Source organism: Bacillus rossius, chromosome 10 (genome assembly GCF_032445375.1).
Source record: "Bacillus rossius redtenbacheri isolate Brsri chromosome 10, Brsri_v3, whole genome shotgun sequence".
NCBI classification, from domain to species: domain Eukaryota; kingdom Metazoa; phylum Arthropoda; class Insecta; order Phasmatodea; family Bacillidae; genus Bacillus; species Bacillus rossius.
This window is the reverse complement of record NC_086337.1, coordinates 3,498,143-3,513,273: the sequence shown is the minus strand read 5'-3', so window position 1 is coordinate 3,513,273 and position 15,131 is coordinate 3,498,143. Positions and strand designations below refer to the sequence as shown.

At 47.5% G+C, this 15,131-nt stretch overlaps 1 protein-coding gene across 1 annotated transcript in view; it reads right to left on the bottom strand.

Moving 5' to 3' along the window:
- LOC134535720 (T-box transcription factor TBX10-like) overlaps positions 1–15,131 on the bottom strand; it is a 591,112-nt gene that overhangs the window by 91,392 nt on the left and 484,589 nt on the right. Inside the window, exon 7 of the mRNA XM_063374928.1 lies at positions 13,207–13,355. Coding sequence (XP_063230998.1) covers positions 13,207–13,355 — 149 coding nt within the window. The remainder of the gene's footprint in view (positions 1–13,206; positions 13,356–15,131) is intronic.

Sequence of the window (15,131 nt, the reverse complement as noted above, 5' to 3'; positions counted from 1 at the left end):
TAAGATTGGAGACTTGTGAGCGTACAAGCAAGAAAACCGATGTGTAGCAACAGATTTGCTATGACGTCTGGACATGAAACTAAACCATAGATTGTGTTCGGTGCTCTACAGGTGAATTATAATGGTTTCTATTTCGTGCAGTGTGCATTTCGTGGAACATTGAAAGACTACTATTATTTAAATACGTTTAGTGAGTCAAAGGACATTTGTACTTTTCTTATTGATATTAGACAGGACATATTCAATCAGCTTACTGATGACGTAGCAACATACAGACCATTAAAATATAACATGTGGTTGGACTGTTTATATGGAAAGCCATATATTTTCGATGACAAAGTGAAGAATTGTGAATTCAAGACGTTGGCTTCAGTAATTTACAGTTCTAACGATGTGAAGCAAACTGTTAACCATTGTGTCCAGAAACTCTGTCACGGGAAGGAGAACTATGTCAGTAAAGGATCTGGCTGGTCTCTGTCTAGTATAAATCGATTAGTGCTGATAATTAGTCATTTCACGCAGATGCAGAACTAAATGTTTTTTATATTGTTAACTTTAACAAGTGATCGTGTAGTAGAATAGAAATGATGTAATATAATGTTTGAAAAAGAACTTGCTGTGTTTTATTTTCGAACCTGAACTTTTTGCGGCATTTTAATTAATTTATTTTTTGCTTCGCCTATGGATCGAACCAAGTATCGATTCAATATGTAATTTAATGAGTGATTTTTTTGATGAATTTTGGGGTTTTACCCGAATTACTAGGTTAATAAAAAAAAATTCCAAGATGGTGGTCCTAATGGCTTATAGGATGATGGTTGACTTGGAAAGTATGTTTCTTTTAGGATTTTGAACATTATTTATTGAAGTTATTATTATTATTACATAAAATTAAAAATTATTGCATCGCCCAAGGAAGAAGTCAAGGATAAGAATCGATCGAATCAATCATTACTCTAATGAGTCAATATTTATGAATATTGGAATTTTTGTAGAATCTCTAGCTAAATAATTACAAATTTCCATGATGACATCCAAATGAAGAGTTGGCGGGTGCCACAGTAATAAAAAATTATTGCTGCACTTTCGCAGGTAAGAATTAAACTCATATAATGGTAGCACACTCTGGTAGACATAAAGAAGATGGTGGTCTCCAGCAGATGTAAACCAAATTGGCGGACATGATCATACCAGCTGATAATATATAACTTGGAATTAGTGGTGAGAGGTCAGTCTGGCGGCGGCTTCGGTGGAGGAAGGATCTATCGCCTTTTTTATTTATGACCTCTTCAAGTTCGAACCGTGGACTCCATGACGTAGGTGCGTTTTTAATAAAATATTTTTAAATTAATATTTGTATAATTTTTTAATTATTTCCGAATTTCTACAATAAAACTTATGGTTTTCCAAGATGGCGGCCATAACGAAAAGTGCAACGATTTAGAATCCAATATGGTGGGCGTAACGAAAACTGTAACGATGACATCTTACTCAACTAAGATGGCGGGCGTAACGAAGCATGCAACATTTATAGAATCCACGACGGCAGCCGTAACGATATTTGCGACGGTGTTTTTCAAAGAATTTTTATTAAACTTTAATTAATTTTTTATTAATTTTAGAAAATTTTCCATTATCAGATAATAAATAAATATTTTCAAGATGGCGGCCGTAACGGAAATTGCAGCTGTGACGTCATTTTCCTAGATGGTGGTCATGGCATCCTAATTCCTAGAAACGGCTTATCGGAAGCTGTAGACATGGATACTTAAGCCATTTTTAGAAATTTGTGTTCTTTCTAAGGCTAAAGTATTTTGAGGTTTTTTGAAATCCTAATTTTTGAATTTTGGAGGAAGAAAACGAGAATTTTACCCTCAAAACGGGAATTTGTGAGTCAATTTTGAAGAATTTTGAGCAATTTTTGAGTCCAAGATGGCCGCCGTGACGTCACAATCCAAGATGGCAGATAACACCGCCACCACAGCCTGAAGCCTGCGCCAGTACCAGCCAGTATATACTACTGAACGTGTTCTATTTTTCTTTTGTAGCCACGACCTGAACTCGTCGTGGTGAGGACTCGCATGTGATATTATACACACGTATATATTCTCTTTCATCGATGTCAGGAGACGAACCAAACCTATTGTTGTGCCTAATGAAACTTTTTTTTTAGTTGAACTATGCTACAATACCTTTTGTAAACATGTATCGTAAAGGCAAGAAATAACCACACATTTAAAATACGCAATAAGACAGACGACTTGTAGCAGTGACAGAAGTGCAGAGAGGAAGTGCCAGAGTCCGTGGTTTCAGCCAAAGTTTTGATGTGATTAAAACCCCTTCCCTGTTAAAACGTTTTTTAAAAGCTACTGACTACATTAAACAATTTTAATTAATGCAATATTTTAAATAGTTTTTTCTTTGTTTATCTAATAATTGTTATGATAACTTCAATTCATAGCTCAGTCCATTGGTCTCGTTATTTTATGCTGAGCCCAATAGTCTAAATTTTTTTACTAACGATATAATTAAATAATTTGAACACAAATAACTTAAATAAAAATAATTGAATCTCCACCTGAAAACCCTATTTTTATTAAGAAATGAATGTTCATAAATAAATTATAAATAAAAAAGCAATAATATGAACAACACACTTGGCAAATGAAAATATGAGATGGTTTTCTTTGACTTAGAATCATATCTTATCAGATATTCTGCTTGTTTCTTCATCTCGGTTATCATAAAAGATATGTTTTTTACAGTTTCTCAAAGAACTTATAAAAATAATTTCTCGGCCACATTTTGAACTATTATGTTTAAAAGATTACCATTATCACTGTGAATCATCTCCATGATTTGACTAACTACATGTAACTACAAGATTGATTCATAAACAACTGACGTACATTATAGCAGATACCGATTCCTTTATAACCTGTTTGTTATTTTCTGTTATTTTATTCTTAAGGCATGAATAATAAATCATGAATTTATTTGTCAGTAATATCATTAAAGTGAAATCAGAATTTAAGATTAATAGTAGTACTGACACGTTGTCATTTAAGTTACTAGAACTAATACTAATAAAAGGTTACACATAAATGTGTTCAATAAATACTTTTGGTATGTAACAATAACAGGTTATATTTTAGTTGATTGATAAGTACATGTTATGCAATAAATAAAACACTTGGTATATTATGAAGTGTATTTTAAATCACAATAAAATTCATTCCCTCGCTGAGCTATAAGTCCTTCATTTTTTAAATTTTATTTTTAACCCTTTTAAATACAAAAAAGTTTGTGACCACTATAAAGTTTTAGACCATTAGCCTATGTACTATCAAATTTACAAAAAAATCCATAATATTTAAAAAATACTATCTTTTAACATAAACATTTATATGTGTTTTGAGGATTTACCTACCATTTATATACATAAATTCTTACATGTAAAAAAATAACTAAAAAGAATGTTTTATAAATTTTTATAAAGCATGGCTGTTAAGTGAAGCGGTGAATGAAGTATCTGAACATTAAGTCTTTTTTTAGAAATAATCATGTATGCCATTAGCAGCGCCTGCCAATGTAAAGCAGATAACGAAAGAAAAAATATATTATAAACACGTATTCAATATATCGTATCCAGCAATTTTCAACTCAATTTAAGAATCGTTTAGATTTGTAAAATTGCTACAGTGTAAACGTTTTGCTCAAATTTACGTTTGTAGTTGCGAATTTACAGATTTGTTTCATTATAATAAAACGTAAGTTACAGATAGCTTTTGAGCTTGTGGCCAATGGCAGCCCCTCCAGCTCTGATGGCCTGCCAGCTGCATTCTTATTGGCCAGCCCGCTTCGCTATGCAATAGCGGCACTTGCCTTCTCCAAGAGTTTTCTTGTGTAGAGTGTAGGCCTACATGTAGTGTGATTTCAAGATACATACAAGTAAAGCTTAAGTAATTATTGATTTTTGGCAATAAAGGGTAAATTTTTAAAATTAAGAATTTCACCAATCCATGTCCAATGCGTTAAGATTTTTTTCGCAAGGGAATAATCAGTTAATTGTGTAATATCTTGCAACGATGGTTGGACATACGCGACTGTCACATGGGGCTTACTTAGTCACGAGCTGGCAATCTTAGAATATGATTTAAGGCAATACAAAGTTGCTATGAACTCGTATAAATATGATAATATCCTGCCGCCCAGGTGAGATAGTAGCAGCTGTCTTTGAATGTGGGCCCGCGGCTGCGAGCTATAAACATAAGTTACGAAGTTCTCTGAGCCTAACTAGTTCCACCAGAGCGGTCCAAGTAAGAAGTTGGTCGCCAGCCAAAGAAAAAAGCACGTTCTCAAGATTTCTTCAGACAACCTTTCTTAATGACTTTGTTTCCTTACGAAAATAAAAGGCAGGTTAAAGTTCGGAGGTTATAAATTTTAAACACACACACACCCACACACACGCACACACATGTATATATATTCAGTTTTCATCAATTACTATGCAAGCACTAAAATGAATCAATTGTGCGTGAATTTGTAGTAACCAGCTATTGACTTATTAAAATATCCATGTTAAGCAACAAACAAACAACCGAGTGTTAGAGCGCGTGTTTATCGCAATGCGAAAAAAAGAGCATAAAACATTTAGCGAAAATGTAAATAAAATTTCTAATAATAAATACTGTGAGCACACATATTCGGTGTATAATAAGCGGCGGTATTGCCTGGGAGTATCCACGCACTAGGAAGTACCGCCATATGCCAGCGGCCTCTGATTTACCTTCGGGCGTGTGGTATGATTCAACATTTTAAACAAAAAATTACAAAAAAAAAACTAAGCGTAAAGAACGGGACAAAGGTAATATTTCAATTCATTGTAAATTGAATCAAGATAAATAATTTTTAATTTAAGCTAACCTGTGTAACATCACTTCGAGAATTGTGACAGGCGGAAGAGCCATCCTTCGAGTGAAAGCTTCATCAAAATGAAGCCATTATCTGGCCAAACGCCTCTCTATTCAGCACTCTAAAATAACTTTACGGCTCTTTTATTTTTTAGCATCAGTAGGATTACACAGGAAAGAATTCTTCCACAGTCCACATCAAACCTATATCAGTTGCTAGGGATACACGCCATGACATACCGTGCAGACTGAAGCGAACAAACAGGTACGAACATGTGGTCAAGAAGCTGTCTTCGGGATCCGCACGAGCCAAAAAGCTGGAGTCAGGCGTGCAGTGGTGCTGCTAGGGGAGTCAGGCACTGAGCTCCAACAGGCTCTTGCTGTAGTCACTCACCCTTGCGGTCCCTGGCAGGAGAGCTGGAGTCAGGAGTGCAGTGGTGCTGCTAGGGGAGTCAGGCACTAAGCTCCAACAGGCTCTTGCTGTAGTCACTCACCCTTGCGGTCCCTGGCAGGAGAGCTGGAGTCAGGCGTGCAGTGGTGCTGCTAGGGGAGTCAAGCACTGAGCTTCAACAGGCTCTTGCTGTAGTCACTCACCCTTGCGGTCCCTGGCAGGAGAGCTGGAGTCAGGCGTGCAGTGGTGCTGCTAGGGGAGTCAGGCACTGAGCTCCAACAGGCTCTTGCTGTAGTCACTCACCCTTGCTGTCCCTGGCAGGAGAGCTGGAGTCAGGCGTGCAGTGGTGCTGCTAGGGGAGTCAGGCACTGAGCTCCAACAGGCTCTTGCTGTAGTCACTCACCCTTGCTGTCCCTGGCAGGAGAGCTGGAGTCAGGCGTGCAGTGGTGCTGCTAGGGGAGTCAGGCACTGAGCTCCAACAGGCTCTTGCTGTAGTCACTCACCCTTGCGGTCCCTGGCAGGAGAGCTGGAGTCAGGAGTGCAGTGGTGCTGCTAGGGGAGTCAGGCACTGAGCTCCAACAGGATCTTGCTGTAGTCACTCACCCTTGCGGTCCCTGGCAGGAGAGCTGGAGTCAGGAGTGCAGTGGTGCTGCTAGGGGAGTCAGGCACTAAGCTCCAACAGGCTCTTGCTGTAGTCACTCACCCTTGCTGTCCCTGGCAGGAGAGCTGGAGTCAGGTGTGCAGTGGTGCTGCTAGGGGAGTCAGGCACTGAGCTCCAACAGGCTCTTGCTGTAGTCACTCACCCTTGCTGTCCCTGGCAGGAAAGCTGGAGTCAGGAGTGCAGTGGTGCTGCTAGGGGAGTCAGGCACTGAGCTCCAACAGGCTCTTGCTGTAGTCACTCACCCTTGCTGTCCCTGGCAGGAGAGCTGGAGTCAGGAGTGCAGTGGTGCTGCTAGGGGAGTCAGGCACTGAGCTCCAACAGGCTCTTGCTGTAGCCACTCACCCTTGCGGTCCCTGGCAGGAGAGATGGAGTCAGGCGTGCAGTGGTGCTGCTAGGGGAGTCAGGCACTGAGCTCCAACAGGCTCTTGCTGTAGCCACTCACCCTTGCGGTCCCTGGCAGGAGAGCTGGAGTCAGGAGTGCAGTGGTGCTGCTAGGGGAGTCAGGCACTGAGCTCCAACAGGCTCTTGCTGTAGTCACTCACCCTTGCGGTCCCTGGCAGGAGAGCTGGAGTCAGGCGTGCAGTGGTGCTGCTAGGGGAGTCAAGCACTGAGCTTCAACAGGCTCTTGCTGTAGTCACTCACCCTTGCGGTCCCTGGCAGGAGAGCTGGAGTCAGGAGTGCAGTGGTGCTGCTAGGGGAGTCAGGCACTGAGCTCCAACAGGCTCTTGCTGTAGTCACTCACCCTTGCGGTCCCTGGCAGGAGAGCTGGAGTCAGGCGTGCAGTGGTGCTGCTAGGGGAGTCAAGCACTGAGCTTCAACAGGCTCTTGCTGTAGTCACTCACCCTTGCGGTCCCTGGCAGGAGAGCTGGAGTCAGGAGTGCAGTGGTGCTGCTAGGGGAGTCAGGCACTGAGCTCCAACAGGCTCTTGCTGTAGTCACTCACCCTTGCTGTCCCTGGCAGGAGAGCTGGAGTCAGGAGTGCAGTGGTGCTCCTAGGGGAGTCAGGCACTGAGCTCCAACAGGCTCTTGCTGTAGCCACTCACCCTTGCGGTCCCTGGCAGGAGAGATGGAGTCAGGCGTGCAGTGGTGCTGCTAGGGGAGTCAGGCACTGAGCTCCAACAGGCTCTTGCTGTAGCCACTCACCCTTGCGGTCCCTGGCAGGAGAGCTGGAGTCAGGAGTGCAGTGGTGCTGCTAGGGGAGTCAGGCACTGAGCTCCAACAGGCTCTTGCTGTAGTCACTCACCCTTGCGGTCCCTGGCAGGAGAGCTGGAGTCAGGCGTGCAGTGGTGCTGCTAGGGGAGTCAAGCACTGAGCTTCAACAGGCTCTTGCTGTAGTCACTCACTCTTGCGGTCCCTGGCAGGAGAGCTGGAGTCAGGAGTGCAGTGGTGCTGCTAGGGGAGTCAGGCACTGAGCTCCAACAGGCTCTTGCTGTAGTCACTCACCCTTGCGGTCCCTGGCAGGAGAGCTGGAGTCAGGCGTGCAGTGGTGCTGCTAGGGGAGTCAAGCACTGAGCTTCAACAGGCTCTTGCTGTAGTCACTCACCCTTGCGGTCCCTGGCAGGAGAGCTGGAGTCAGGAGTGCAGTGGTGCTGCTAGGGGAGTCAAGCACTGAGCCTCAACAGGCTCTTGCTGTAGTCACTCACCCTTGCGGTCCCTGGCAGGAGAGCTGGAGTAAGGCGTGCAGTGGTGCTGCTAGGGGAGTCAATCACAGAGCTTCAACAGGCTCTTGCTGTAGTCACTCACCCTTGCAGTCCCTGGCAGGAGAGCTGGAGTCAGGCGTGCAGTGGTGCTGCTAGGGGAGTCAAGCACTAAGCTTCAACAGGCTCTTGCTGTAGTCACTCACCCTTGCGGTCCCTGGCAGGAGAGCTGGAGTCAGAAGTGCAGTGGTGCTGCTAGGGGAGTCAAGCACAGAGCTTCAACAGGCTCTTGCTGTAGTCACTCACCCTTGTAATCCCTGGCAGGAGAGCTGGAGTCAGGAGTGCAGTGGTGCTGCTAGGGGAGTCAAGCAATGAGCTTCAACAGGCTCTTGCTGTAGTCACTCACCCTTGCAATCCCTTGCAGGAGAGCTGGAGTCAGGCGTGCAGTGGTGCTGCTAGGGGTGTCAAGCACTAAGCTTCAACAGGCTCTTGCTGTAGTCACTCACCCTTGCGGTCCCTGGCAGGAGAGCTGGAGTCAGGAGTGGAGTGGTGCTGCTAGGGGAGTCAAGCACTGAGCCTCAACAGGCTCTTGCTGTAGTCACTCACCCTTGCGGTCCCTGGCAGGAGAGCTGGAGTCAGGCGTGCAGTGGTGCTGCTAGGGGAGTCAAGCACAGAGCTTCAACAGGCTCTTGCTGTAGTCACTCACCCTTGCGGTCCCTGGCAGGAGAGCTGGAGTTAGGCGTGCAGTGGTGCTGCTAGGGGAGTCAAGCACTGAGCTTTAACAGGCTCTTGCTGTAGTCACTCACCCTTGCGGTCCCTGGCAGGAGAGCTGGAGTCAGGCGTGCAGTGGTGCTGCTAGGGGAGTCAAGCACTAAGCTTCAACAGGCTCTTACTGTAGTCACTCACCCTTGCGGTCCCTGGCAGGAGAGCTGGAGTCAGGCGTGCAGTGGTGCTGCTAGGGGAGTCAAGCACTGAGCTTCAACAGGCTCTTGCTGTAGTCACTCACCCTTGCGGTCCCTGGCAGGAGAGCTGGAGTCAGGCGTGCAGTGGTGCTGCTAGGGGAGTCAAGCACAGAGCTTCAACAGGCTCTTGCTGTAGTCACTCACCCTTGAAGTCCCTGGCAGGAGAGCTGGAGTCAGGCGTGCAGTGGTGCTGCTAGGGGAGTCAAGCACTGAGCCTCAACAGGCTCTTGCTGTAGTCACTCACCCTTGAAGTCCCTGGCAGGAGAGCTGGAGTCAGGCGTGCAGTGGTGCTGCTAGGGGAGTCAAGCACTAAGCTTCAACAGGCTCTTGCTGTAGTCACTCACCTTTGCGGTCCCTGGCAGGAGAGCTGGAGTCAGGCGTGCAGTGGTGCTGCTAGGGGAGTCAAGCACAGAGCTTCAACAGGCTCTTGCTGTAGTCACTCACCCTTGAAGTCCCTGGCAGGAGAGCTGGAGTCAGGTGTGCAGTGGTGCTGCTAGGGGAGTCAAGCACTGAGCCTCAACAGGCTCTTGCTGTAGTCACTCACCCTTGCGGTCCCTGGCAGGAGAGCTGGAGTCAGGAGTGCAGTGGTGCTGCTAGGGGAGTCAAGCACTAAGCTTCAACAGGCTCTTGCTGTAGTCACTCACCCTTGCGGTCCCTGGCAGGAGAGCTGGAGTCAGGCGTGCAGTGGTGCTGCTAGGGGAGTCAAGCACTGAGCTTCAACAGGCTCTTGCTGTAGTCACTCACCCTTGCGGTCCCTGGCAGGAGAGCTGGAGTCAGGCGTGCAGTGGTGCTGCTAGGGGAGTCAAGCACTAAGCTTCAACAGGCTCTTGCTGTAGTCACTCACCCTTGCGGTCCCTGGCAGGAGAGCTGGAGTCAGGCGTGCAGTGGTGCTGCTAGGGGAGTCAAGCACAGAGCTTCAACAGGCTCTTGCTGTAGTCACTCACCCTTGTAGTCCCTGGCAGGAGAGCTGGAGTCAGGCGTGCAGTGGTGCTGCTAGGGGAGTCAAGCACTGAGCTTCAACAGGCTCTTGCTGTAGTCACTCACCCTTGCGGTCCCTGGCAGGAGAGCTGGAGTCAGGCGGGCAGTGGTGCTTCTAGGGGAGTCAAGCACAGAGCTTCAACAGGCTCTTGCTGTAGTCACTCACCCTTGCGGTCCCTGGCAGGAGAGCTGGAGTCAGGCGTGCAGTGGTGCTGCTAGGGGAGTCAAGCACTAAGCTTCAACAGGCTCTTGCTGTAGTCACTCACCCTTGCGGTCCCTGGCAGGAGAGCTGGAGTCAGGCGTGCAGTGGTGCTGCTAGGGGAGTCAAGCACTAAGCTTCAACAGGCTCTTGCTGTAGTCACTCACCCTTGCGGTCCCTGGCAGGAGAGCTGGAGTCAGGAGTGTAGTGGTGCTGCTAAGGGAGTCAAGCACTGAGCCTCAACAGGCTCTTGCTGTAGTCACTCACCCTTGCGGTCCCTGGCAGGAGAGCTGGAGTCAGGCGTGCAGTGGTGCTGCTAGGGGAGTCAAGCACAGAGCTTCAACAGGCTCTTGCTGTAGTCACTCACCCTTGCGGTCCCTGGCAGGAGAGCTGGAGTCAGGCGTGCAGTGGTGCTGCTAGGGGAGTCAAGCACTGAGCTTTAACAGGCTCTTGCTGTAGTCACTCACCCTTGCGGTCCCTGGCAGGAGAGCTGGAGTCAGGCGTGCAGTGGTGCTGCTAGGGGAGTCAAGCACTAAGCTTCAACAGGCTCTTACTGTAGTCACTCACCCTTGCGGTTCCTGGCAGGAGAGCTGGAGTCAGGAGTACAGTGGTGCTGCTAGGGGAGTCAAGCACTGAGCTTCAACAGGCTCTTGCTGTAGTCACTCACCCTTGCGGTCCCTGGCAGGAGAGCTGGAGTCAGGAGTACAGTGGTGCTGCTAGGGGAGTCAAGCACAGAGCTTCAACAGGCTCTTGCTGTAGTCACTCACCCTTGTAATCCCTGGCAGGAGAGCTGGAGTCAGGAGTGCAGTGGTGCTGCTAGGGGAGTCAAGCACTGAGCTTCAACAGGCTCTTGCTGTAGTCACTCACCCTTGAGGTCCCTGGCAGGAGAGCTGGAGTCAGGAGTACAGTGGTGCTGCTAGGGGAGTCAAGCACAGAGCTTCAACAGGCTCTTGCTGTAGTCACTCAACCTTGCGGTCCCTGGCAGGAGAGCTGGAGTCAGGAGTGCAGTGGTGCTGCTAGGGGAGTCAAGCACTGAGCTTCAACAGGCTCTTGCTGTAGTCACTCACCCTTGCGGTCCCTGGCAGGAGAGCTGGAGTCAGGCGTGCAGTGGTGCTGCTAGGGGAGTCAAGCACTGAGCTTCAACAGGCTCTTGCTGTAGTCACTCACCCTTGCGGTCCCTGGCAGGAGAGCTGGAGTCAGAAGTGCAGTGGTGCTGCTAGGGGAGTCAAGCACAGAGCTTCAACAGGCTCTTGCTGTAGTCACTCACCCTTGTAATCCCTGGCAGGAGAGCTGGAGTCAGGAGTGCAGTGGTGCTGCTAGGGGAGTCAAGCAATGAGCTTCAACAGGCTCTTGCTGTAGTCACTCACCCTTGCAATCCCTTGCAGGAGAGCTGGAGTCAGGCGTGCAGTGGTGCTGCTAGGGGTGTCAAGCACTAAGCTTCAACAGGCTCTTGCTGTAGTCACTCACCCTTGCGGTCCCTGGCAGGAGAGCTGGAGTCAGGAGTGGAGTGGTGCTGCTAGGGGAGTCAAGCACTGAGCCTCAACAGGCTCTTGCTGTAGTCACTCACCCTTGCGGTCCCTGGCAGGAGAGCTGGAGTCAGGCGTGCAGTGGTGCTGCTAGGGGAGTCAAGCACAGAGCTTCCACAGGCTCTTGCTGTAGTCACTCACCCTTGCGGTCCCTGGCAGGAGAGCTGGAGTTAGGCGTGCAGTGGTGCTGCTAGGGGAGTCAAGCACTGAGCTTTAACAGGCTCTTGCTGTAGTCACTCACCCTTGCGGTCCCTGGCAGGAGAGCTGGAGTCAGGCGTGCAGTGGTGCTGCTAGGGGAGTCAAGCACTAAGCTTCAACAGGCTCTTACTGTAGTCACTCACCCTTGCGGTCCCTGGCAGGAGAGCTGGAGTCAGGCGTGCAGTGGTGCTGCTAGGGGAGTCAAGCACTGAGCTTCAACAGGCTCTTGCTGTAGTCACTCACCCTTGCGGTCCCTGGCAGGAGAGCTGGAGTCAGGCGTGCAGTGGTGCTGCTAGGGGAGTCAAGCACAGAGCTTCAACAGGCTCTTGCTGTAGTCACTCACCCTTGAAGTCCCTGGCAGGAGAGCTGGAGTCAGGCGTGCAGTGGTGCTGCTAGGGGAGTCAAGCACTGAGCCTCAACAGGCTCTTGCTGTAGTCACTCACCCTTGAAGTCCCTGGCAGGAGAGCTGGAGTCAGGCGTGCAGTGGTGCTGCTAGGGGAGTCAAGCACTAAGCTTCAACAGGCTCTTGCTGTAGTCACTCACCTTTGCGGTCCCTGGCAGGAGAGCTGGAGTCAGGCGTGCAGTGGTGCTGCTAGGGGAGTCAAGCACAGAGCTTCAACAGGCTCTTGCTGTAGTCACTCACCCTTGAAGTCCCTGGCAGGAGAGCTGGAGTCAGGTGTGCAGTGGTGCTGCTAGGGGAGTCAAGCACTGAGCCTCAACAGGCTCTTGCTGTAGTCACTCACCCTTGCGGTCCCTGGCAGGAGAGCTGGAGTCAGGAGTGCAGTGGTGCTGCTAGGGGAGTCAAGCACTAAGCTTCAACAGGCTCTTGCTGTAGTCACTCACCCTTGCGGTCCCTGGCAGGAGAGCTGGAGTCAGGCGTGCAGTGGTGCTGCTAGGGGAGTCAAGCACTGAGCTTCAACAGGCTCTTGCTGTAGTCACTCACCCTTGCGGTCCCTGGCAGGAGAGCTGGAGTCAGGCGTGCAGTGGTGCTGCTAGGGGAGTCAAGCACTAAGCTTCAACAGGCTCTTGCTGTAGTCACTCACCCTTGCGGTCCCTGGCAGGAGAGCTGGAGTCAGGCGTGCAGTGGTGCTGCTAGGGGAGTCAAGCACAGAGCTTCAACAGGCTCTTGCTGTAGTCACTCACCCTTGTAGTCCCTGGCAGGAGAGCTGGAGTCAGGCGTGCAGTGGTGCTGCTAGGGGAGTCAAGCACTGAGCTTCAACAGGCTCTTGCTGTAGTCACTCACCCTTGCGGTCCCTGGCAGGAGAGCTGGAGTCAGGCGTGCAGTGGTGCTGCTAGGGGAGTCAAGCACTAAGCTTCAACAGGCTCTTGTTGTAGTCACTCACCCTTGCGGTCCCTGGCAGGAGAGCTGGAGTCAGGCGTGCAGTGGTGCTGCTAGGGGAGTCAAGCACTGAGCTTCAACAGGCTCTTGCTGTAGTCACTCACCCTTGTAGTCCCTGGCAGGAGAGCTGGAGTCAGGCGTGCAGTGGTGCTGCTAGGGGAGTCAAGCACTGAGCTTCAACAGGCTCTTGCTGTAGTCACTCACCCTTGCGGTCCCTGGCAGGAGAGCTGGAGTAAGGCGTGCAGTGGTGCTGCTAGGGGAGTCAAGCACTGAGCTTCAACAGGCTCTTGCTGTAGTCACTCACCCTTGCGGTCCCTGGCAGGAGAGCTGGATTCAGGAGTGCAGTGGTGCTGCTAGGGGAGTCAAGCACTGAGTTTCAATAGGCTCTTGCTGTATCACTCACCCTTGCGGTCCCTTGCAGGAGAGCTGGAGTCAGGCGTGTAGGAGCTGCTCCTGGGAGACGTGTGGTCTGCGGTGCGACTGCCGGGGGTGGGAGTGCGCAGGCGCTGGTGGCCTCCCAGCCGGCTCAGGTGACTCAGCATGTCCACGCTGCTGCTGACACACCACACACGATCCCTCACCCTCCCCGTCACAACCTCTGGCTTGTTATACACAAGTTTTATTTTAAGTTATCATTACTTTATAATAGGAATAAAAACAAAATGTTTATCCTTTAATATGTTTAAGTTAATACAATTTAAAATCACTTGGTATTTCTTGTGCTCTTAAAGTTTTTTTATAAGAAACTTTTATGCTGTCTGTTTTTTTTATTATAATCACCGAATACTACTTTCGTGTTTTAAATTTTAGAAAACTGTTTTTACATTATTATTGTTAGCATTTGATATTCTTATTAAATTTTTAAATAAATTTAAGCAGAATTGTTATATATATAGTTTTAAGATTTTTTATATGGTTTATACTATGAGAATGAGGTAACTATTTTATTCGTGGTTACATTTGAATGACATGGTGTCCAAACAGGGGATTGGCTAGCCGAGAGCTCGTGTGGGGACTGTATCTGCCCGTCGCTGGTGAGAAGTGAGGCCTACACGTCAGTTGTCTCGCGGGTGACGAGACTGCGAGCAGCAGAGGCCTTGTGAGGGAAGTGGGCGGGAGGCGTGGTGGAATTACTTAATTCTTTATTTGGAATGTTTTAAACTCTTAGTTCAAAGTCAGATTTTTCAAACAATGTGCCGTGAAACTTTTTTTTATTTCCCAAGATTTTAGTAAGAAAAATATTATGTGTGTAAGTATTAATTAAAAAATAATATAATGACTATGAATATCACAGTGGGAAAAATTGGAAATTACTACCAATAATATACTTTATTTCATGAATTTATAAAAAAAAAAAACAATATAGCAAACATTTACTCACAATTTTTATAACTTATATAGAAAAGGTTTACTTAAAATTTTGTTAGTTTTAGTATTTATCTCTTTGTTGTGATAGCACATAAAAACAAGTGGGGCAGGTCCATGACTAGGTTTCTGGTGATTTTCACCTTTACCCTACGACCATGTCACACTCTAACACCACAATTTTGCACCCCCGCTGAAATATGATACTCAGAGTGAATATGACACCCTTTTAAGTTTTTACCTAAAATTAAAAAAAATAATAAAATGTAGTTTATAAACTAATTGGTCCGGTGTAATGGGATTGATCAAATAAAGGGCATTTTTTAAAAGTAATTTTAAATTATTTAACAAAAATTTTGGAGTATTCGGTTCTATTTCTGGCGAATTAAATTGTAAATAAATAGAATATATTTTCTCCACACTTTTTACCAGGCAGTTGACTTCCACTACTATATATACATATATATGTGTGTGTGTTTGTGTGTGTGTGTAATTCTCACCACTATATCATTGCAGTCATATTAGATGATGCCTTGTTGGTTTATCTTTTCTTCTGCCAATGTATACTGCTGATTTTTTTTTTGTTCACCGATAAAATGCAATAGTGCCAATCAACAGATTGTTGGTTGTTGTACTGCCATCTTGTTTGCCATGCTAGCCTCCAAATTGAAAATGAATAGTTAATAAATAATAAATTCAGAAAATTCTAAACTAAACTGTTACGAGGCGACCAGAGACGAGGCCGGCCAGAGCGCACAAGCCAGAGGGCGTCCGGTGCAGGTCCCGTGTGCTCATGGTCATAGGAAACATACAAGGACCTTCTATTAATCGGCACTTTCTGACAATAAGACTCCTGTCACGCGGAACCTGTGCGCCTTCCTGTCTGGAACATTCTGTGCAATCGAGAGCACTGTCGAGAGAAGTAGTGTAACTAGAACGCCATTGTCATCGCAGATTCGACTT